This window comes from Polyodon spathula, chromosome 5 (assembly GCF_017654505.1).
Source record: "Polyodon spathula isolate WHYD16114869_AA chromosome 5, ASM1765450v1, whole genome shotgun sequence".
In the NCBI taxonomy this organism is placed as follows: Eukaryota; Metazoa; Chordata; class Actinopteri; order Acipenseriformes; family Polyodontidae; genus Polyodon; species Polyodon spathula.
In genome coordinates this window covers 30314924-30340093 of record NC_054538.1, presented here as the reverse complement: position 1 = coordinate 30340093, position 25170 = coordinate 30314924, and the positions used below count along the sequence as shown (strand labels likewise).

At 40.1% G+C, this 25170-nt stretch overlaps 1 protein-coding gene across 9 annotated transcripts in view; it reads left to right on the top strand.

Annotated features, from left to right (window-relative positions):
* LOC121315828 (SAM and SH3 domain-containing protein 1-like) overlaps positions 1 to 14326 on the top strand; it is a 356703-nt gene extending 342377 nt beyond the window's left edge. For all 9 annotated transcript variants that reach the window (XM_041250299.1, XM_041250298.1, XM_041250297.1 and 6 more), the window contains 4 exons: positions 1626 to 1754; positions 3283 to 4301; positions 12199 to 12330; positions 12847 to 14326. In XM_041250299.1, the coding sequence (XP_041106233.1) occupies positions 1626 to 1754; positions 3283 to 4301; positions 12199 to 12330; positions 12847 to 13104 (1538 nt within the window). In that variant the 3' untranslated portion in view covers positions 13105 to 14326. The remainder of the gene's footprint in view (positions 1 to 1625; positions 1755 to 3282; positions 4302 to 12198; positions 12331 to 12846) is intronic.
* The last annotated feature ends 10844 nt before the right edge of the window (positions 14327 to 25170 follow it).

The following is a 25170-nucleotide window of genomic DNA, read 5'->3' as shown; positions in this document are numbered from 1 at the left end:
TGGTCAGCAATCTTCAAGTCATGCCTCAAATTTTCGATTGGATTTAGGTCGGGGCTCTGACTGGGCCACTCAAGGACATTTACCAAAGTGGCCATTGGTCTCTTGGTATCCTCTCTGTTCAGTCGCTTTCTTGCTCGGTCATCCAGTTTTTTCCACTTGTCTACTCACCATACTCCACACTGTTAAGGGGAAAAAAAGTTTTATTGAGAAAAAATATTTAAATTAAAAATGCAAAACTGAAAGATCATAATTGGATAAGTCTCCACCCCCCTGAGTTAATACTTGGTGGGAACACCTTTGGCAGCAATTACAGCTGTGAGTCTGTTGGGATAGGTCTCTACCAACTTTGCACACCTAGATTTGGCAATATTTGACCATTCTTTACAAAACTGTTAAAACTCTGTCAAGTTCCTTGGGGAGCATTGATGGACAGCAATCTTCAAGTCATGCCACAAATTTTCAATTGGATTTAGGTGGGGGCTCTGACTGGGCCACTCAAGGACATTTACCTTTTTTTTCCTTAGCCACTCCAGTGTAGCTTTGGCTCTGTGCTTTGGGTCATTGTCATGCTGAAAGGTGAACTTCCATCCCAGTTTCAGCTTTCTTGCAGAGGGCAGCAGGTTTTCCTCAAGGACTTCTCTGTACTTTGCTCCATTCATTTTCCCTTCTATCCTGACAAGTGCCCCAGTCCCTGCCGATGAGAAACATCCCCATAACATGATGCTGCCACCACCATGCTTCACAGTAGGGATGGTGTTCTTTGGGTGATGCACTGTGTTTGGTTTGTGTCAAACATAATGCTTTGCATTTAGGCTAAAAAGTTTCATTTTAGTTTTGTCAGACCACAAAGCTTTTTGCCACATGGCTACAGAATCTCCTGAGTATTTTTTGCATACTTCAAATGGGATTCAAGGTGGGCTTTCTTGAGTAATGGCTTCCTTCTTGCCACCCTACCATACAGGCCAGGTTTGTGGAGTGCTTGGGATATTGCTGTCACATGCACACTTTGACCAGTCTTGGCCATAAAAGTCATTGGTCTCTTGGTAGCCTCTCTGTTCAGTCGCTTTCTTGCTCGGTCATCCAGTTTGGAGGGACGGCCTGATCTAGGCAGGGTCTTGGTGGTGCCATACACCTTCCACTTCTTAATAATTGTCTTGACCATGCTCCAAGGGATATTGAAGGCCTTTGATATTTTTTTATACCCATCCCCTGATCTGTGCCTTTCAACAACTTTGTCCCAGAGTTCTTTTGAAAGCGCCTTGGTGCTCATGGTTGAGTCTTTTCTTTGAAATGCACTACCCAGCAGAGGGAACCTACAGGAACTGCTGAATTTATCCTGAAATCATGTGAATCACTACAATTTAACACAGGTGGAGGTCTCTTAACTTGGTGTGTGATTTTGAAGGCAATTGGTTACACCTAAGCTAATTTAGGATTGCTATTACAAGGGGGGGTGGACACTTATCCAACCAAGCTATTTCAGTTTTTATTTTTAATTATCTACAAATTTCTAGAATTTTTTTTCACTTGGAAGTTGTGGGATAGGATGTGTAGGTAAATGAAAATATATATGTATATATGTACTGGTTGCTAATGTATGCACAATGTTTTTTTGTTTTTCTCAGGTAATAGTGATATGGAGAAAAGTGCTCACTCAGGCTCCCAGGAGAAGCTCCTGTCAGATGGGCAAGGCCTGACTGGGGAGTCTCCCCGGGACTCTGGCTGCTACGAGAGCAGCGAAAACCTGGAGAACGGTAATGACAGCCCCAAAACACAGTGACATACAACGCTTTATTTGTGCCGCCCTGCACACCTTACCTCTTCTGCCATGCTTCAACGTAGAAAGGAGAACATGCTCCTCCTCCTGCTCCTTTGCTTGGTCCTCATTTCTTTGCCATCTCTTTGTGCTTCACCCTCTTCTTTTCTGCATAGTGGTATGGCAGACACTCACATCCACTCATCATTGCTGCATTACAAAGACAATCCAGACAGCAGTCTCGCTGTGTTGTGTGCTTGAGGATGTCTTCCGTTTGTTCTGGTTTCACCTTGTGAGAAAAGGTAAAAGGACTACACTTTGAAACCCATTGCTGTTCAGTCAAGAGTAACACGTAGCAGCTCAGGACAATGACTAAGATATTAGTAACATTGAAAGTCAACATGTTTAGACTTAGAAACTGGTTCAGCAAAAGAAGAAATGTGTGGGGATAATCAGGTCCTTGGGTAAATGCCAGGTTGGGGGATCAGGTTGGGGGAATACAAAGGCCACGGTTTGGTTTGTTCTGTGTTGGGTGTTGGAGAGAGTTGGGGTATGTGGAGAAGTAAGGAGAGAAGAGTGGTGATTGAAAAAGGTCATTAGAAAACAAACAGAACACTGTTTTTTGGTTGGGGTAAACAAGCTGAGCTTGTCCCCTATAAGGTAGTGAAGTTTGGTGGACCAGTTGGCCTAACAAGTGTGAGCATAGGACTCCTTGGAGGAGTTGGGTTTGTTTTTTTTGGTTTGTTTTGTTATTGTAAATAGATTGCGCAACTGCGCATTAAAACATAATATTGACTCAAGCGTGTTATATTATAGAGATGACATGGTTTTGTGGCAATAGCATGCACACGCGCACACACACACACACACACACATATGTATATGTATTATATATTATATATATATATATATATATATATATATATATATATATATATATATATATATATATATATATATACTATATATGTGAGAAACGAAAAATTAGTTTTCGTTCAATTTGAAAAGCTTAAATGAGATTCTGTACACAAACTCAAGGCATTTGTTTATTTAAACATGGTTTGAGTCATTTTATCTTGACTGTGTCAGTGTGTGCAGTTTCAACATTTTCATATCAAAATGAATATTTTCTGACAGATTGTTTAGTGTAAATCTTTAACTGACTGAAAGGAAATGTGTTAGTATTTGTTGTGAGCCATTTCACTTTTTATTACCGCCAATTCAAGTGAGGCGAGACTGTCAAATTTAGTTATTTTTTTGTTCAGGGTACATAGACTCTACTGAAAATGTGGGGAAAGTAAACTAGATATAAGCATGGAAAAACCCTATAAAACCTATTTGTCTTGATAAAATTATCCCTGTTGCATTTGAAGCTTGCACAATGCTACAGAATCATTTTATAACTAATACTGATGCATAGTCAGAAAGAGGTGCTACAGTTATTGTTTGAAGTAGAAATTAGCCAACTATTTTATTATTTTTACATATTTCTGGCATACTTAAGGAATATGACTTGTTTATTTCAGGTAAGATCAGAAAAAGTCTGCTGTTCACCAAATCCTCTGCAGAACCAGAATCAAACAGCCACCAGTTGGTCAACTACCCCACCCTTCCACTGACAAAATCCACTGAAGCCTTGCAGCATATCAAGAAGGAGCGCAAGTTCAGCAAGCGACATTTCCCCAAGCCTTCAGTCAAGTCTTTCAACATGCTCAGTTTGAAAAAGAATGGCTGCAGTCTGCTGGTGCCTGCGAGCCGCAGCTGTGAGAATCTGGGCGAGCAGCAGTTGGCTCAGGACCTGTGGAAACGCTCCCGCTCACTAGGGGACCTCCATAGTGAGCAGGGCTCCGACAGCAAGAAAATCCACAGCTTGGAGTTCAAAGTAGCTAGGCCCATCAGTATTGCTGCAGACACTATGTGCGACCAGGGCAGCAGAAGGCAATCTCCCAGCACTTCCAAACAGGGAGAAACTGAACCGAACTCACTAGTGAGTCCAATAAAACTAGATACAAACTGTGGCGCTCAGTCGCATGTAGCTTTACAGAACTCTGTAATCATGAGTGATTCACAGCTCACCAGGACTGACCTAGAAGGACCCAGAAGCCCAGTCCCCCAAGAGCAAGCCCCAGAGAAGAATGAAGTGAGGTACGACACAAAGACACATTCCAAAAAGCCATTGCAGCCTCCTCCAGTCCCTGCCAAGAAATGCAGGGAACGCTTATCTAATGGCCTTGATCATCCAACCTTAATCCTCCCAAAACCAGATGCACTATCTTTACCCTTAAAGGCCAGTCCTTCTAGTCCAGTTGACTGTGGACCACCCTGTGCCTCCCCTGAGGAGGAGCCAGGCACCCCCCCAGCGACACGGCCACCTTGGCTCTCCGATCTCCCAGAGAATGCTTGTCTCCAGATGCACGGTGTTAGACGAGGCCCAGCCTCGGGAAGGAAGATCCCCCACACAAGAGTGGCTGACCTAGAAATGCTGCTTGAGGAAAGGTTAGAGTCTGAGGGGATCGATCTCACCGAGGAGCCTTATTCAGACAAGGTAAGTGTTTTAAGAATGGATGACATGTACATGTCATGTACATATCATTTACATGTTGTCCTATAGTGCGATTCTCTGTGAAGCTTTAATTCATGAGTCTGTTTTGATGGATTTAATAAAGTAAGTAGTTTGAGGTCAATTTGGCCACATTTACACCCTTGCATTCTGAGGTCTAGACTTATAATACATGTATGAGATCACATAGAGCGGTATATTTTATGAATCCCTTACTGCATAAAATGGAAAACTACATTTCAATGTGTTAATTATAACATCATCAGTTTACTTTTAGCTATTAATGTGAATTTTATTGGACATCCTTGTGTCCTGGATGATGAGAAAAGCTTTTGGGTGGGTTGAACTTGACTGGGCGTGCTGCAACCCAAGTTAGTTGTCAGAAATGCTGTATTACAGCTCCAGGACCTTCAGCTCAGGATAGTCTAAATCGAGATACACAATTGCAAATACGCCAGTAAGCATACACTGTAATACTGCCAATAGATGAGCATCTGTCACTGATTTAATTTAACAAGTCAGTTAGGTTGTGTGGCAAGTCCTAAATGATAGCTTTCTATAATTTATTTATAGGGCTGGTAAAACTTTTCACTCTTGAGACCGTTCACAAATTGATGGTGTTTCACAAAGAAGTCTTGCATACCGAGGCAGCCTTTGTATATTACAGATTCACTAGAATAACAAATCCATTCACAGGACAACCTATTTACCCAGAAGTCCAGGGGCCAATAGGTGTTTTTCTTCAAATTATGAAATTTACTTTCAACTACACATCCAGCTTTCACTCTGTGATCGAAATACGCATGCACCAGTGAGTGGTGTCGAAAGTCAACAAGTGACGAAATATCCTTACAGTGAACATGCAGACTGAAAGAAACAGGAGAGAGAACGGCAGAGAAGAGAGAATAATTAGCACGAATGAATACAGAGAAGTCATGAAAAATAAGTCGTGTATTTTTACTTTTGTGTTTGTTTTTGTTTGTTATTATTTCTTTAGTTCAGTGCATCACTATACATCACCCAGCATTTCACAGGGAGACGTACCTGAACTGCCTGGGAGCCATGGTTTAGCCACCTCCTGTATTAGTACATCTCAGAAATCACTACTTACAGTGATACAACTTGTGATCACCATTTAATAATAAAAATAGAAAGCAAATGTATTTTTCCTGGTATTTTCCTGACATTGTTTGCAAACACATAATTATGCATTTTCATTTTATTAAAACTAGAAATTGACACTCGCTCGCACCGACTTTGTTTTCATCAGAAAGTGACTGCGCAGAGAGCATTCAGGTTAACTGAAAGCCTGTCAATTACTGATCGCTTTATGTTGCATAAGAATCTTAAGCGCCTGATTAAAAGCTTTGCACTGCAAGTCTAAATGTGTATCAACACACTTTAACTCCAGTGTGTTTAAATGTAAATGAAAAGTTTCTTGATTAAATACATGGCATAACTGTAAACAGGGAAATTAAAGTTAAGTGCATATCCAACGTGCCAAACGTGTTTTTTTAAGGCCAAATATAAGGTCTTTTACAGGCTTGGTTTCTTCGGCCAATTTCCTTTGCTTGAACACTTACTGGTTGCCGCTAATTTTTCCAAAAGTTTGTTGCATCTTTCCGCATGGCACAAGTGAAGATGAGGTGTGACGCATGCCAGAAACCTTGATATGTGAATGAACTCTGTTGCACTGTATAATTCTAACAAAGTTTTAAATGTATTTCTATAATAAAAACAAATCTGTTTCTCATTTAAAAACATACAGCAGCCCTTCTCAACTTCCCAAGCCTTTCTATAATAAACAGGAGACAAAAATCTGGTGTTTGGCAAGATTTTAAAAAAAAAAAAGAAAAAAAAAAGATATTGCTCTGACTCTAACAACAGGTCAAACGTAATAGGGTAATCCAGGGTTTCCTACTCCTGGCCCTGGGGGACTCCAGTGTTTTCATTCCAACTGAGTTCTCAATTACTTAATCAAACCCTTAATTGAACTAATAATGTGCTTAATTAGACCTTTTTAATTGTTCTCAGCTCGTAAAAAGTAGCCGATTTCAAGTTACTTATAGATTTGTATAGTTAACTCAATCTGCAACTGTTTAAATTCTGAAAACAATTAAAAAGGTGTAATTAAGCTAATGAATAGAACTCAGTTCCAGGTTTGGGAAACCATGGGTTAATCAGTCATAACTTGATATAACTTAATACATTATCTAAGCTAAAGTACATTGCTAATGTATTTTAGTTAAGTAAATGCAAAAACGACTTTCACTTAACTGTTCCAATCAAATGCTGCACAATTCTCAGCTAAATTGAGCAAAATTAAAGAAATTTCTAATAATATATGTAAAACTTTAATATTCCAGACTAGGTTGTGATGGCTGTACTTTGCTCCACTGAATTAACTATAAATTAGAGGATGTCAAACTTTAAATTACTCACTTTTTCTTGTGTGTATTTCAGGGAGAAACAGTACAAAAGTAGACATCGCATTTTTCATAAAGTAATATTTTCATAAAGTAATATCCTTACTGAGGTTTACTTGAGCATCTTTATAGCTGTGCACGCAAGTGAAAACTGTCAAATTTAACTTAAATAAACTCAAAAAATAGATGTGGAAAAGGGGGTGTTGTAATTAAGGACAGCTGACGCTCGATGGGCCAAAAGGAAGACTCTTGCGGGCTGCCAGTTGAAGAAGCCCACCGTCTGAGTTTATTAAAGTCGTGCGCAAATGTATAACCCCCAACACCACCACCACCATGGTACAGAGCTCGAGAGCTGATTAAACATTGGACTACAACTGTATGTGTGTGTGTGTGTGTGTGTGTGTGTGTGTGTTATATATATATATATATATATATATATATATATATATAAGGGGATGGGCACCAATATCGATATTTTGATCATTTCCATATTGCTATATTGTGTGATTTTAAAAATAAATAAATAAATGACCCTCTGTGGAAGGGGTGTGGGTAATTCACTGACCAGGAGACAGACAGGTGTACTTGGAAACACCACACAGGTGCCCAGTTTTATTTTAGACCGGTTCTTTATTTTTCTCCGGCAGAGGGCACTGTTGACCGTGGGGTGCCTATCAACAATGATAGACAACACCACGGAAATACCACAGCTGGTACACAAACAGCAAATGCACTCGCAGGTGCTCAAAGAAATAATAATGAAAACAGAAGGCGAAAAGAACAAGGGAAAACAAAACAGTAACAAAACTACAAATAAAAGGTGCTGCACTCGGCAGCGTTATCCCGGTCGCCGCTACCCGCACGACCCGGATCACCGTCCTACTCTATCGGCTATCTAGCCTGCTCTTTCACAATACGCCGGGGTCTGCCCAAGGATTCCCCGCTCTCTCTCTCTCTCTGTGAATCTTTATTTCTCTCCCGGCTGATTCCCGGTCCCGAATCAAAGCTTCCGCACTCTTAGCGCGTCTAAGTGGGCAGCCCTGAGGAAACAGCAGAGCGTTATTTTATAGGACCAACAATCACCCAAGACCCGCCTCTCAGCCATTCAGAGAGGGTGAAAGTCCACACACCCACTTTCCCACCTCCTCGTGTCACTGCCATGACTCACAGGCGGTTGTTGGGCGACTGCCGCCCTCTTCCTGCAGCCCGTGAACATGCCAGCAGAGTCAGTACAGATCTCTCCCTGTTACACCCTCTCAGAGACTTTTTATTGCTAATGCTTCTAAAATATTATATTAATATACAACAAACCCTATACATACCAATCATGATCAGTCTCATAGGCAAACACCATGCACTAAAATATTATTATTTCACCATTTTATATGCTACTTGCACCAATTGACGTCCATTTCAGGATACCAGTATCTCAATTTCCGTTGAATGAGCAGTTTATTTGTTGTTTACATCTTTTCCTTTGGTGTATTGAACGGTTTTAAAATATATATATATATATATATATATATACTAATATATGTATATATATATATATATATATATATATATATATATATATATATATATATATATATATATATTCTTACTTGTTTGTTTAATTTATAAAACAAAAAGGATGAGTTCTAGTTCAGGGACAACTACAAAAACAGCAAGTTTTCATTCATTTTCTGTGTGTGAGAGACGGGAAATTTGGCTGAAATATTCGAAGAGATGAATTCACAGCAACGAAACACACTAAAGTGTGTGTGTGTGTGTGTGTGTGTGTGTGTGTGTATGTATATACAGTGCCTTGCAAAAGTATTCAGACCCCTGACCAATTCTCTCATATTACTGAATTACAAATGGTACATTGAAATTTTGTTATGGTTGATATTTTTTTTAAAACACTTAAACTCAAAGTCAATTATTGTAAGGTGACATTGGTTTTATGTTGGGAAATATTTTTAAGAAAAATAAAAAACTGAAATATCTTGCTTGCATAAGTATTCATCCCCCACACATTAATATTTGGTAGAGCCACCTTTCGCTGCAATAACAGCTTTAAGTCTTTTGGGGTAAGTATGTACCAGCTTTGCACACAGTGTCAGAGTGATTTTGGCCCATTCTTCTTGGCAGATTTGCTCCAGGTTGTTCATGTTGGTTGGATGACGCTTGTGGACTGCAATTTTCAAATAGTGCCACAGATTCTCAGTGGGATTGAGATCAGGACTTTAACTGGGCCACTGTAGGACATTCACCTTTTTGTTCTTGAGCCACTCCAATGTTGCTTTGGCCTTGTGCTTGGGATCATTGTCCTGCTGAAAGGTGAATTTCCTCCCAAGCTTCAGTTTTTTAGCAGACTGAAGCAGATTCTCTTGCAGTATTTTCCTGTATTTTGCTCCATCCATTCTTCCTTCAGTTGTAACAAGATGCCCAGTCCCTGCTGATGAGAAGCATCCCCACAGCATGATGCTGCCACCACCATACTTCACTATAGGGATGGTGTGTCTTGAGGCATGGGCAGTATTAGGTTTGCGCCACATATAGCGCTTTGAGTTTTGGCCAAAAAGCTCTATCTTGGTCTCATCTGACCACAAAACCTTTTCCACATCACAGCTGGGTCACTCTCATGCTTTCTGGCAAACTCCAGACGTGCTTTCAGATGGTACTTTTTGAGTAACGGCTTCTTTCTTGCCACCCTCCCATACAGGCCAGTGTTATGCAGAGCTCTTGATATGGTTGACTGGTGCACCATTACTCCACTCCCAGCCATTGAACTCTGTAGCTCCTTCAAAGTGATTGTTGGCCTCTCTGTGGCTTCTCTCACAAGTCTCCTTCTTGTTTGAGCGCTGAGTTTTGAGGGACGGCCTTTTCTTGGCAGTGCCTGGGTGGTGTGATGCAGCTTCCACTTCCTGATTATTGATCCAACTGTGCTCACTGGGATATCCAAACACTTGGATATTATTTTGTACCCTTTCCCTAATCTCTGCATTTGTATTACTTTATCTCTAACTTCTGTAGAATGCTTTTTGGTCTTCATTTTCCTTCAGATTCACAGCCTTACCAATGATCCTTCAACAGTGGGGTTTTTATCCAGAAAATGTGACAGCAACTTTAATGGTTCACAGGTGGAGGCCAATGGTAAGGTAATTGTGTCCTCGTTAGGGCAATTTCTTTCATCGGTGCAAACTGGGAGCTTCCACAGCACAGGGGTTGAATACTTATGCAAGCAAGATATTTCAGTTTTTTTATTTTTCTTAAAAATATTTCCCAACATAAAACCAATGTCACCTTACAATAATTGATTCTGAGTTTCAGTGTTTAAAAATAAAATATCAAACAGAATAAAATTTCAATGTAGCATTTGTAATTTGGTAATATGAGAGAATTGGTCAGGGGTCTGAATACTTTAGCAAGGCACTGTGTGTGTGTATGTGTGTGTGTGTATGTATATATATATATATATATATATATATATATATATATATATATATATATATATATATATATATATATATATATATATATATATATATTTAAATATATTATAGACAGTACCAGTCAAAAGTTTGAGTACACTTGCTGGAAACTAGGTTTTTTTCATAATTGACAATGTTTTACGTTGTATACGTTTCTGTAAATACTTGAAAATGAAAACACATGTTACAATATACAAAACAAAACATAAGGAGTATCAAATCAATGTTCAAGAAAATTTAAAATTATCTCTAAATCTTGGATTCCTCAAAATAGCCACCCTTTGCCTTAATAACAGCCTCACAAACACGAGGCATTCGGTTAACAAGTTTCTGCAGGTAATCACCCGACATGTCTTCCCAGCTCTTCTGCAGCAATTCCCAGAGATGTAGGGCACTTGTGGGTAGCTTTGCTTTGACTCTCCTGTCCAGTTCATCCAATACAAGTTCTATGGGATTGAGGTCTGGAGACTGGACAGGCCAGGTCATTAAATTGAGTTGTCCTTCACTTTCCTTCTTCTCCAAATAGTTCTTGCACAACTTTCAGGTGTGTTTCGGGTCATTATCTTGCTGAAGAATGAAGGACTGCCCAACTAGCCGTAATCCTGATTGAATGGCATGCCTCTGAAGTATGCTATGATAGCCATGCTGGTTGAGCTTGCCATGGACTTAGTAAAGATCACCAACTCTGTCACCAACAAAGCAACCCCAGACCTTGACACTACCTCCTCCATGCTTGACAGTGGGATCCACACATGCAGAACTCATGCACTCACCTCTTATGCGTCTTACAAATACTCAGCGGTTAGACCCAAATATTTCAAATTTTGACTCATCGGTCCATAAGATCGACTTTCACTCTTCAAACGCCCAGTTTCTGTGTTTTTTGGCCCAGGCAAGTCTTGTCCTCTTATTCTGTACTCTTAACAATGGTTTCTTTGCAGCAGTTCTTCCAGTTAGGCCAGCTTCAAGCAATCTCCTCTGAACAGTTGATGTTGAAACACCTGCACTTCTAGTAGCATTTAGCTGAGCTTGTGTTTCAGGGACAGTTAATCGTCGGTTTCGCAGACTTGTGATTCTAATGAACTTGTTCTCTGATTCTGAGGTCACCCTTGGCCTGCCTGACCTTGTTCGGTCCTCATGAGTGCCAGTTTCTTCAATTCGTTTGAGGGTCTTGGCCACAGCAGTTACAGACACTTGCAAAGTTCTTGCGATTTGTCTTAAAGATTGACCTTCATTTCTTAAAGTAATTAGTCTTTTTTTCTTTGCTTAACTGAGCATATTTTGCCATTTTCTGCTCCCTTACATTCAGGAATGACAAACTTGTGCCTATGCTACCTATATTTATAGTAATCATGGACCCTCACTTGTTAACAATAATTGGTGACAAAAGATTAATTAGGTAACATGCTAGTTAACTCAGACAACAAAGACACTTTTGTACTTAGGCCAGTGTTCTAACACCGTGTTATACGCATTTCAGACTTTTAACTGACTTGGGCTTCAGACTGAAATCCCTTTGCTTTGGGTGACCATTTCATTGAAATTGACAAGATTTACATTTTCATTTAAAAATTAAATTTTTCAATGCAATTCACTTATGATTATCAGCTTATATAAGTACACATATCATATAATGAAATATTAAGTGTTTATAGACAAGTTTATACAGTTAAAAGCATAGATAATCATGAAAAACCTGGTTTCAAGCAGGTGTACTCAAACTTTTGACTGGTACTGTGTGTGTGTGTGTGTGTGTGTGTATATATAATATATATATATATATATATATATATATATATATATATATATATATATATACACAACACACTATTATATATATATATATATATATATATATATATATATATATATATATATATATATATATATATATATATATATATATATATATATAAGGCATATGTATACCTATGTACAGTACCTATAGATTTCAATAACTTACGTTTGTGTGTTTTGCAGCATGGTCGTTGTGGCATTCCAGAATCCCTGGTGCAGAGGTATGCCGAAGACCTGGAGCAGCCTGTTAAAGATGTGGCTTCAAACATGGACCAAGTTCGGGTGAAGCAGCTTCGGAAACAGCACCGCATGGCAGTAAGCAAGCCCTGTGCCCTCATTCCATATAATACAATGCATGTACAATGTTTGTATATATGCTGTATATGTAGAAAGACATAGACAGAAAGATAGATAAGTGGAAACATTCAAATTAACTAATTCTCTGCCAGTCTGACAGAGAGATATCTGTCGGAACAATGTGTTTAGATGAATTGCATGTCAAACTTATCAACAAACCCCCAGTATCTATTACAAAGCAAGAAAACCAGTGAATTGATGCAAGCTGAATGTCTTCTATGAAAAGGAATATACCATTTGAAGAGGGGTGCTGTACCTTAGCTACATTTATAAAGTCAGCTCAAGTCTCGTATTCAGCTTTTAAAACATGGTTGAAAACATGTTAAGTTATTGCCTGAAAGCATGCAATGATGTCGTTTACATATTACTTTGTTTTCTGCCAACTAATAAGCATTCCAAATGCAACATTTATGAGCTTCTTGCAACATTTTTCTACCTTTTCATAGCAACACTGCTTTTCCTTTCCATGTCTAGATCCCCTTTGGAGGTCTTACTGAAATCTGCCGGAAGCCTGTGTCTCCTGGACATCTCAGCTCAGTCTCTGATTGGTTGGTTTCTATCGGACTGCCCATGTACTTAAACCTGTTTACAGCAGCAGGATATAACACGCTGAACCAAATAGCCTCTCTGGCAGAGACTCATTTCCGGGAAGCTGGCGTCAAGGAGGAACGACACGTTAACAGGCTGTTAGCGGGCGCTAGGCTGGTTCAACACAGCGATGCTCGGTTATAACGAAAAAAACACGACAACTTCAACTTTTGTTTCTTGTTTAGTTTTCCTTTCCGGTGTTTTCTTCAACACCTGACTACCAAGCTTAAACATTTTTTTTTTAAATGTTTCCTTTAGAAACAAGTTCAGTGCTTGTTCCACTGGGAAGACGGTGAACTGCCTTGTGGGTTAATACAAGTATTTAACTTGGGTCTGTTTTGCTTGCTGGAGCACTGGTAAGCAACAAGGGGTGTTAGCTAGGCCAAATCAACCTTCCTATTTAGTTTACAACTTTTGTGGTTCCAGCTAGTTAAACCAAGCGGTTGATGCAGTACTAATTATCCTGTGTCTGCAAGGAATCAACTATATTATCTTGCTATATACAACGCATTTTTACTTTACAAATATGTAAAATCACTTTAGTGAATAATTACACATGTAACCAGCTGTTTTAATTATCAGAATATACTGCAAAAAATATGTATGAGCTACTTGTGATGTATCTGTTTTAATATGTATGTATGATATGGTTTTATTCTGACTTTTATATTGTCAGTGTGCTAGAGTGAAGCTGTGCGTTCAGACATGGCAAATCTGACACGGTTTCCAATGTTTAGAGAATTAATTTAGCTGACTAAATTATACAGAATTAATAACATGTAAACTTGGTGCCACAGATATCAAAGTAGTTTACTGTAGAGCTGCATCAATAAGTACATTTGTTAGCCATGACTTTCTATGCTGGCCAAGATTTACAAAAGATGATGGGCATTATAGAGGAAATGACTAGGGTAAATATGAATAACGATATTATTTTCTTCAGTTTTAACTGAAGACAGTAAACTTAATTTGCATATTTTTCAAAGTATTTAGGCTAATGTTTACAGGACTATTACAGGAGTGTAAAAACTTGAAGTGTTTAGGGAAAGCTGAAACTGTATTGCCCCTGTGACCGGGTAGTATTAGCAGTTAGACTCGGAGACCAGAATGCTGCCGTTCATGTTCTCATGCGCTTTTTATTTACAATTACAAAAACAAAACAAACAAACATACACGCACACACACAGTACTGTACTTTCATCATCACAATTCTAAACAAACTTCCGTGATCACCATTTTTATACAACTCTGGCTGGAGCCTAATTTAATCATATATTCAATTTACGGCTCCAGCCACTTTCCCACGTTTTTTGCAGGGAGAAATTTAATCCCCTCCCTGCCACCCAATATTCCCCCTACACACACACCCGTGCACCAGCAGGGCTTTCACTCTGCCACACAGCCACATTTTTCCCCTAATGTGCCCACCATCGGCAATTTCCACCCCCCTAAAACACCAACCCCCTCCCCTAATGGACTCTTGTGGGCGGGTTGGTGATCAGGGCTGTGGTTGAGGGGGTCTCCTCACCTCCTCCTTCTGCTGCGGTGGCCCAAACACCTACAGTGGAAATACTGATAAGGCACCGCTAGCAGCGACAGTGCTGGCAGCGGCACGGGGCTCTCCGGCAGCGGAAATACTGCTAATGGCAACGATGGTGGTGGAAATGCTGGCACGGGCACAGGGGGCTCTGGCAATGACAGCGCCGACAGTGGCAACACTGGCAGCGGCAATGTTGGCATCAGCGCAGGGCACTCCATCACTAGCAACGCTGGCAGCAGCAATATTGACAGCGATGTGGGGTACTCCAGCAGTGAGCAAGCTGGCAGTAGCGCCAAGCTCTCTGGCAGGGACAACACTCACAGCGGCAATGCTGGCAGCAGAGTGGGGACTCCGGCAGTAGCAATGGCACTGGGCATTCTGGCAGTGGCAACTCTGACACCATGTGACCAAGTATCGTTAGACACTCATACCCCTTCACATCTGCACATCTGACCCGTGAGGGCTCGGTACGGTACGAGTGGTTCTCCACTGGCTATTTGTCGAGCCAAGTAATGTCACTCCAAGTGTGCATTGCAATAAATATCTTCTATAATAATATTACTGCAAGGGGGCTGTCATGGGGGATTCTCCGTATGACCTTCATATATTTCTTGCGAGTAAGCAGAAAGTGAACTGTTTTGCAATATTGATTCCAAAGTGTAGTACTTGCTGATTGTGATGATACATTTATGCCATTCTATGGAATCCCCATATGATAGACAGGAACGCAGAATAACATAAAACACAATTCAGAAGTAGCATACTTTTTTTAATGCTTCATTGCGTTATGACAAGTTCAATGAGAAATGGCACTTTCGTTCTGCGATCAGCTTTAGACCTCCAGGTGTGATAGACTTGACGGCGATACGCAGGCAGTCCACCAAAGAGTCATGTGTCAGCCTGTTTCGTGCATCTGTTTATCATTGTGGAATAAGCCGATTTGCATGTGTAAGTAGATCCAAACATGGAGAGCACAAACAGAGCCAGCGGTAGTTGTCTGGACAAATATAGGAGGACCACAGTGATTCCAGATTCGCTTTGTTAATGAATTCAGTTTTCAGCAACGACGATGCCTGCAAATACACTACTAGTTCTAGTTGCTGCTTCGTCGATTGCGGGAATTGCTTTGCATGGGACGAGAAATCACCATCCGGGCTGATTGAAAACGGACCACAGACAATAACAATACATGCCTGGTAAGGCTGAAGTTGTCTTTCAGCTGTACAATAGCATCTGTCATCGTTAGGAGTCATTTTGAGTTACGTTTCACTTGCAACATATCGGAATGTTAAACTAAACTAATTTGTCTCAATAGCTACAACACACTGCCAGTGGCCCACTCTGCGGCTGCCCCGGGGGGTAATTTGCCCCACCATCAAATTAATTGCTGCCCACTGCAATATTAGTGGGCAGATAGAAGTGTTCCGGAAAATCTTTTTTCCCTTCAACATAACTAGCTGAAAGTTGATATAATCAGTAAAATTTGGGAATTATAAAGACATTCCTAAATATATTTACAAAGTATAGCGATACAAGATACAGCTGTACCATTGGTCTATTATTTTTTTTAACACAATTTGTTTGCGCATCTTTTGGCAAACTGAGTTAATAACAATAATTAATAAAAACTGTCTTTTGTTGTGTGTGACGTTAGTAGCACAGCTTGGCTGTGCAGTGGAAAAACAACCCAGGCTCCCCTTGACCACACCGTGAGGGCAAGGTACGTCCCTGGTGCTGAGCAACTCCGTTGTACAGTGGAAAAGAGGCAATGCGCTTTTTATTTACAATTGCAAAAACAAAACAAGCAAACACACACACAGTACCACATTGTACCTTCACCATCAGAATTCTAAACTAACAACTGTGATCACCCTTTTTATACACCTGTGGCTGGAGCCTAATTAATCATTTAATAATGTATTCAATTATACATTGTGCTAATGAACTGTAAACAACTGCCACCCATTATTACCGGGATATGAACACTTGAAATATACATCTCATATTCAACGATGTTCTAACAAGATGGCAGTCAGTTACCTCACAGTCAGCTTTCATTATAACCGGTGCAATAAAACCCAAATTCTAAAAGCAGTGGACCATAGGTCAAATTTAAGGAACTTTAAACATCAGCAGTCCTGCACTAGTAGCAGGAACCTTTCTGTTTAACAGCTTCAATAGTCTTTTTTTGAAGTCCCTTTACTTATTTATACTGTGCCTGTTTTGAAATGTTTCATTGCCACATTATTTGAGTATAATAAACAGTCTGTTCAGCGTTGGCAGTTTATTTCCACGCGATCTCAAAGCTAGGTAAAGATAGATTTAAAAAAAAAAAAAAACAATTGTAAGAACTCAATATTGGAGCAACACAACCTAAAACTACTCAAAGTATTTGTAAACATCATAAAAAAGTAAGGGTAATACACAAATCAATTAAAATAGCATTTGATGCTACTTAAGAAACTGAAACCTTTCTAAGTATCATAATGGTAATATATCATGTAATACCTACATTTCGATTAACTAAGACAAATACCACAGATACATGGATATTTGAACTGTGGGTATTTAATATGAAGTCTTTTAGGAGGTGTGATTATAGCCTAACAGTGCCTTTCTTTAGCTGAGTGGTGTTTGCTGACTTAGCCAGTATGTGTTACCTCAAAGCTGTCTGTCTTACAACAAAGGGTTAAATTGCCAGGAAAGACAACTCCGTTGACATCTTGAGTGAGATCTGGAATGCCACGTTTGTGACTAAGGCTGGGCAAAAAAATTAAAATTAAAATCCCTCAAACTAGCAAACGTTCTAGGAACTGAACAGTGTCTTTGATTTATTGCTTTCCTTCCCAGTCCAAGTTTTAAGAGCCCCTTTAAAACTTGTGGTATTACTGCACTACTGAGAAGTGATCCTCTTCATGCAGTTAGCAACACCACTAGCACATTCCTTATTTCTTTGTTATTGCTAAAGAGCACTTTTTAAAATGTGTTGGACTCTATAATGCCAACAAAAAGGCAATTACAAATACATTTAACCACCCCCATCCAAAATTTAAACAATAGCTTCATTCAGTGGTGAATGAACATAGTGTATGTTAAAAGATTGTTCCATGTCATATTTCAGATTTATTTAGAAATTTTACCTACTTGTCTTGTTAAAGAGCAGTTTGCATGGGTCAGAATACCAAGTCTTGTCATGTGCGGATGGAATAACTTCCTAATAGTACTGTGTTCCAGTAATCTTTTATTTCCAAGTAACTGTTACAAGCCTTGTTAAGCCCTAATACGTATATGTTATAACTAACAAATGTTGCACATTCTGTATATTAAATTGATATTTAAATAACTTATTTTTTGCCTTTTGCTTTTCATATAAAATGTAATTATTAGCTGTACTATACCAGTAGCAATGCATTCTTGCAAACTGCTTTAGTGGAAAGTTACAGTGTGTAATGTAAAATATAAATGTTTACAAATTATTTTATGCTGTTTAAGCTAGCAAATTATCCATAAAAAATTCTCCTGTGTATTGAAACAAAAAAAAAGTTAATAACTATTTGTCATTCTGAAGTATAATAAATTTTTCTTGGCATCAACAAAAAGTGATCTGTTTTAAATAGTTTTGCTAATACAGTGCTCACCTGTTATAATGCAACCCATTATAGTGTGGGGTTGTGATATTGGGTCAGAATCTGACTTAAAAAATATTAATTAATTAATCAAGACCTATAATGCGTAATGTGTACACACAAATATATATATATATATATATATATATATATATATATATAATACTATATATATATATAAAATAGATATACAGGCTAAAAAGGGGCGTAAAAACGTATAAAAACTGTGACTTAACAATAGTATTGAAGTGAATGTTATCAGATTAAATCTATTTTCCCTGGCACTCACTTGTTTATGTGGTGTAAAACTCAAGTAAATAAATAATGCATTCAATACGTTGTGGGTTACCGGGAACTGTTATCAACACACCGGGAATCTGAGTTATTGACCAATGGTTGGAACCTTTTCGTCGTTATAACTGCACACTGCTGATGGTTAGGGGCCAAAGTTAGTCAGATTTAATTGGGCAGGGTGGCCGCCAAATCCAGGCCTGTTGTTAACCAAAAGTATTCAACCACAAGCTGGACCCTAATTATCCCTTTAAATTGGGTTGAGTTCACAAGGGGGTTCCAATAACTTTTTATACACCTGAAGATTGCATGTTTGATTCCTTGGTACTTTTTTACACCTGAAGATTGCATGTTTGATTACCTTGCACACCAAACAAATGAAAGAAGCATATATATATATATATATATATATATATATATATATATATATATATATATATATATATATAAAACAGATGGCCTCCACGTGAACCTTTTTATTTTCTTATATGTAATTATTTCTCAAACCAATAAAAATGGTTTGTTTGCCAAAACAGTAAAGGAAACTGTACCATAAATATCAGGGTTATACAGTAAACTGTCCATCTTTCTCAGTAAAGTATATAGGTCCACAAGGTGAAGGTGTGGAGTATGCTTCACTTGAGGTTTCATGTGGTGACCTGTTTGAATAAGGTGACTGACTTCTGTAACTGAATGGGAGTTGTTGATGCTGTTGCAGATCTTGTTGAGAATGATTAGAAAGTCTGAATAAAATTTGCTGTATTTCTAATTTCATGAACTCCCTCTTGTATGGTGTCATTGAATGCAGCGTGCTTTCCAAATATATCGCAGCGGTTTGACTTTTCTTCTGTTAAATGGTTATTTCAGTCATCGGCCGAGTCCTGGCTCTTAGATGTTTCCGTGTAGCTTTTTCATGTTTTGCCACCGCAGCAGAGTTCCCCTCCTCAGCGTCAGCAGCCCCAGCAGGGCCCCTGAAGGCTTACGGCCTAAGACCCCCTGCTTCTCTCAACACCATCTGCAGTACTGGCATGCTTGCATCTTGGATATCTGGGTGCTCACGACCGTACAAAACAGTTATGCTCTCCAGTTCCACATGGGACCTCCTCCTTTCCAAGGGGTCACAAATACATGTGTGACAGACCCTCTCCAGGCCTCGGTGCTCCAGCAAGAAGTAGCCACCTTGCTGAGCAAGGAGGCTATCCATCTCAAAGACCCCATCTCCCACTGGTAGGGGTTCTACTCAAGAGACTTCCTAATACCCAAGAAGGACAGCTGCTTTCACCCCCTACTAGACCTGAGGCACCTCAATGGTTTCCTAAAGGAGAAAAGATTCCAAATGCTGACTCAGTCACATTGGACTTACGGGATGCTTATTTTCACATTCCCATTCATCCAGCACACATGAAATACCTTTGCTTCGCCTTCCAGGGAAGCATGTACAAATTCTCAATGCTGCCATTTGGCCTCTCCCTAGCCCCCCGCACATTTCCAAAGTGCACAGATGCCATCCTGGCTCTCCTGTGGCTGCAAGGTATCAAGGTGTTGAACTACCTAGACGAATGGTTGATCTGTTCCCAGTCATGAAATAAAAGCATGCAGGAAATAAAAATGTGCCTTATAAATATCATATGGGAGATATTAAAATTGGAGAGGGAATCTATGAAAAAGACCTAGGAGTTTTTGTTGACTCAGAAATGTCTTCATCTAGACAATGTGGGGAAGCTATAAAAAAGGCCAACAAGATGCTCGGATACATTATGAAAAGTGTTGAATTTAAATCAAGGGAAGTAATGTTAAAACTGTACAATGCATTTATAAGACCTCATCTTGAATATTGTGTTCAGTTCTGGTCACCTCGCTACAAAAAAGGGTATTGCTGCTATAGAATGCATGCAAAGAAGAGCGACCAGAATTATTCCGGGCTTAAAAGGCATGTCATATGCAGACAGGCTAAAAGAACTGAATCCATTCAGTCTTGAACAAAGAAGACTACGCGGCGACCTAATTCAAACATTCAAAATTCTAAAAGGTATTGACAATGTCGACCCAAGGGACTTTTTCGACCTGAAAAAAGAAACAAGGACCAGGGGTCACAAATGGAGATTAGACAAAGGGGCATTCAGAACAGAAAATAGGAGGCACTTTTTTACACAGAGAATTGTGAGGGTCTGGAATCAACTCCCCAGTAATGTTGTTGAAGCTGACACCCTGGGATCCTTCAAGAAACTGCTTGATGAGATTCTGGGATCAATAAGCTACTAACAACCAAACGAGCAAGATGGGCCGAATGGCCTCCTCTCGTTTGTAAACTTTCTTATATTCTTATGAGAGGGAGCAGTAGCCTACACATCGGTTGTGACAGAGTATCTGGCGAGGCTGGGCCTCACCATCAATGATGCAAAGAGTTGGCTTACACAGGTGCAGTGCACTGCATACTTGGGGCTCCAGCTGGACTCTAATATGATGCGCACATACCTGTCAGGCGAAGAGTTGCAGCTATCCAGGGTTGCCTCTCCCTGTTTCAACAAGGATCACAAGTCACCCTTCTATTTTGCCAGAAACTATTGGGACTGACGGCCGCAGCCATATCAGCCATTCAGCTGGATCTGTTTCGCATGCACCTGCTACAAACGTGGCTCAATGCATTCCACCTCAATGCCAAATGTGACAGACACCGTCAGCTGACTGTGTCTCATGCGTGCTCAGCAGCCCTACGCTGGTGGAGGACAACCTCTCACCTGCGTGAAGGTATGCGAATGGGAGTAAGCTGGACTGCTGGGCATCCCTGCACATAAATATGATGGAGTTGCAAGCAATATCCCGTGTGGTACACATGTGTTGAACATGATAGTGGTGGTCTATGTCAACCACTAGGGTGGCCTACCGTCCCCGGGGTTGCATCGCATGGCCTTCAGGCTATTGACATGGGCTCAGAGGAACTTGCTGTCCCTATAGGTGACGCACATTCCCAGGGTGGTGAACTGGGCAGGGGACCTCTTCTCCAGGAACGGTCTGCATCGTCAGAGTGGCAACTCCACCCTCAGATAGTGGAGTGCATTTGGGAACAGTTTGGGAAGACGCAGGTCGATCTCTTCGCCTCGGTAGAGATGACGCATTGCCCCCTATGGTACTCCCTCCACCGCTTAGGCGGTCCACTCGGCGTAGACATCCTAGCGCACGAATGGCCAAAAGTGTTTTTGTACGTTTTCCCGCCTATACCGCTTCTCCCGACCTTTATCGAAAGGGTCTGGTTAGAGAAAGCGTCAGTTCTCCTAGCGTCCCCCAAGTGGCCCAGGAGAGTCTGGTTTTTGACCCTGTGCCAGCTGTTGCATGGCCAGCCCTGGGAGATTTCACTTCGCATGGATCTCCTCAGTCATGAGAAAGGCTCTCTTTGGCACCCGGAACCAGGCAGGTTCCAGCTATGGGTCTGGCCCCAGAAAGGGACCACTGGCTAGCCCTACGGCTATCAGATGTGGTTGTGGGTACATTGCAGAGCGCTAGGGCAGACTCCTCTAGGTCCTTGTACACCTATACGTGGAGGTATTTCCAGGCTTGGTGTCTAGCTAGAAGCCATGACCCCAAAACTTTCACAAGTTTTTACAAAGGAAGATACTGACAACATGCCCCACATGTCATCCAGTTCCTATCCAGTTTTAAATAACTTTAGCATAACTGAGGCAGAAGTGTTAAAGGGACTAGGAGCTCTTAAAATAAACAAATCCCCTGGGCCGGATGAGATCCTCCCAGTAGTACTCAAAGAAATGAAAGAAGTAATTTACAAACCACTAACCAAGATCATGCAGCAGTCTCTTGACACAGGGGTGGTACCGACAGACTGGAAAATTGCAAACGTAATACCGATCCACAAAAAGGGAAACAACTGAACCAGGTAACTACAGACCAGTAAGCCTGACTTCTATTATATGCAAACTTATGGAAACTATAATAAGATCCAAAATGGAAAATTACCTATATGGTAACAGGGTGCTGGGAGACAGTCAACATGGTTTTAGGAAAGGGAGATCGTGTCTAACTAACCTGCATGATTTTTTTGAGGATGCAACATCGACAATGGATAATTGCAAAGCATATGACATGGTTTATTTAGATTTCCAGAAAGTTTTTGAGAAAGTCCTGCACAAAAGATTAATTCTCAAACTGAACGCAGTTGGGATTCAAGGAAACACATGTATATGGATTAGGGAGTGGTTAACATGTAGAAAACAGAAAGTACTGATTAGAGGAAAAACCTCAGAATGGAGTGTGGTAACCAACGGTGTACCACAGGGATCAGTATTAGGTCCTCTGCTATTCCTAATCTACATTAATGATTTAGATTCTGGTATAGTAAGCAAATTTGTTAAATTTGCAGACGACACAAAAGTAGGAGGAGTGGCAAACATGGTTGTAACAGCAAAGGTCATTCAAAATGATCTAGACAAGATTCAGAACTGGGCAGACACATGGCAAATGACATTTAATAGAGAAAAGTGTAAGGTACTGCACGCAGGAAATAAAAATGTACATTATAAATATCATATGGGAGATACTGAAATTGGAGAAGGAATCTATGAAAAAGACCTAGGAGTTTTTGTTGACTCAGAAATGTCTTCATCTAGACAATGTGGGGAAGCTATAAAAAAAGGCTAACAAGATGCTCGGATACATTGTGAAAAGTGTTGAATTTAAATCAAGGGAAGTAATGTTAAAACTGTACAATGCACTAGTAAGACCTCATCTTGAATATTGTGTGCAGTTCTGGTCACCTCGCTATAAAAAAGATATTGCTGCTCTAGAAAGAGTGCAAGGAAGAGCGACCAGAATTATTCCGGGCTTAAAAGGCATGTCATATGCAGACAGGCTAAAAGAATTTAATCTGTTCAGTCTTGAAAAATGAAGACTACGTGGCGACCTAATTCAAGCGTTCAAAATTCTAAAAGGTATTGACAGTGTCGACCCAAGGGACTTTTTCAGCCTGAGAAAAGAAACAAGGACCAGGGGTCACAAATGGAGATTAGATAAAGGGGCATTCAGAACAGAAAATAGGAGGCACTTTTTTACACAGAGAATTGTGAGGGTCTGGAATCAACTCCCCAGTAATGTTGTTGAAGCTGACACCCTGGGATCCTTCAAGAAGCTGCTTGATGAGATTCTGGGATTAATAAGCTACTAACAACCAAACGAGCAAGATGGGCTGAATGGCCTCCTCTCGTTTGCAAACTTTCTTATGTTCTTATGTTCTTATATCTTGCCCAATGCCAGTCATCTTACAGTTTCTGCAAAAACTATTTGATGCTGGTAGGTGGAAAGGGACACCTTAGTGGATATCAGACTAAATAAGCCACGGTGCCTCAGCTATTCATGTAATGCATGCTGTTTGTCAATATGATTTAAATTATCAAATTTAATTTCCAAATTATGTAAGTGGTCTACCAAGAATGCCATGACCTTTTCACATTCGTGTTTTGCTATTATGGAAATATACATTTTGAAACCCTTGTTTGGTGAAGTAATTTCACTTGAGCTGTTTCCTTCCTAGGACATCAATAAAACTACCCAGAATGTTCCAACCTCAGGCTGTTTTACATCATCCCTTACTTCTGTGGACAGGATCTAAAATGCAGATAGGTGAATATGTTTTGTAAATGTCAAATTGTTTTATAATGTGTGAACAAAGCCATGACCATGTTTTTTCTTTCCATGATCTGTTAAATTAATACATTGTGAAAGGAAACCTACAGCTGGTTTACTGCAGTACAGCTCACTTATTATTATGCACCATTCATGCTGTTTCAGTTTAATACCTCAGGCTTCAGTTGTTTTTACTTGAATGTACTGGAGGAAAAATGTCCACACTTTCTTAAGTTTCCTGCCCTAAGGAGCAATCACTTATGTAAACCACAAGGTAAATCTAGTTAACGCAGACTATATATTTTTTTTATTAATTTTTTTTTTTTAAATATACAAGAGAGCAAGTTTGTGCACAGTGTTGGCTTGTTCACATGGAGCAACTACAATTGCAGTAAAAACATGATAGCAGATATCAGGCATGGAAAGCAATAGAGAACAGGAGGGTCTTGAGAGTTGATTTAAGCAAGCTAAGGTGGGAGCATCGCACGCCAAAATTGGGAGAGAGTTCCAGAGAGTCAGAGCCATGAAGCTAAATGAGCGTTCTCCAAGTGTGGTGCACTTTTGCTTGGGGATAATCCAGTCCAGTCCAGAGTCGGAGGATCTCAGCTTGCGGGTAAGGGCATAGCGGGTCAGCAGCGGGTCACCTAGGGGAGCACAGGCTCGTGTCCTGGCTGTGTGAAGTCATCGGTCTTCACTGGGAACTCCAGGGGGAGTGTTGCGTTGGCGTTAGCCCTCCTGCGGGTGAGGGAGGCTAAAGAGGATGGAACTTTTCCAGCGGACGCCCCCTGAATCTTCAGTTCTCTGGAGCTGTGTGGGGAATTGCTGCAGTGAACGGATAAAATGGGAATATTGGGGGTAAAATACTTGGGCACTATTTAAAACAAAAAAATATGCAGACAAAAAAAATATGTAACTTTCTTTAAAAGTCTGACTATTAAATGTTTGTAATAATAAAAAAAGGCACCTAAATACTAATAAAATACCCGTGTGAAAGCAGCAAGAATTAACTCTGTCCCACATAGACAAGATAGAGCTGATTCCAATAAATTCTGGCTTGCCTTTTCTGTGCTAGGTGTATAGTTGCCTTTAGGCTGACATATTTACCTTTGCACTCTTGATGTT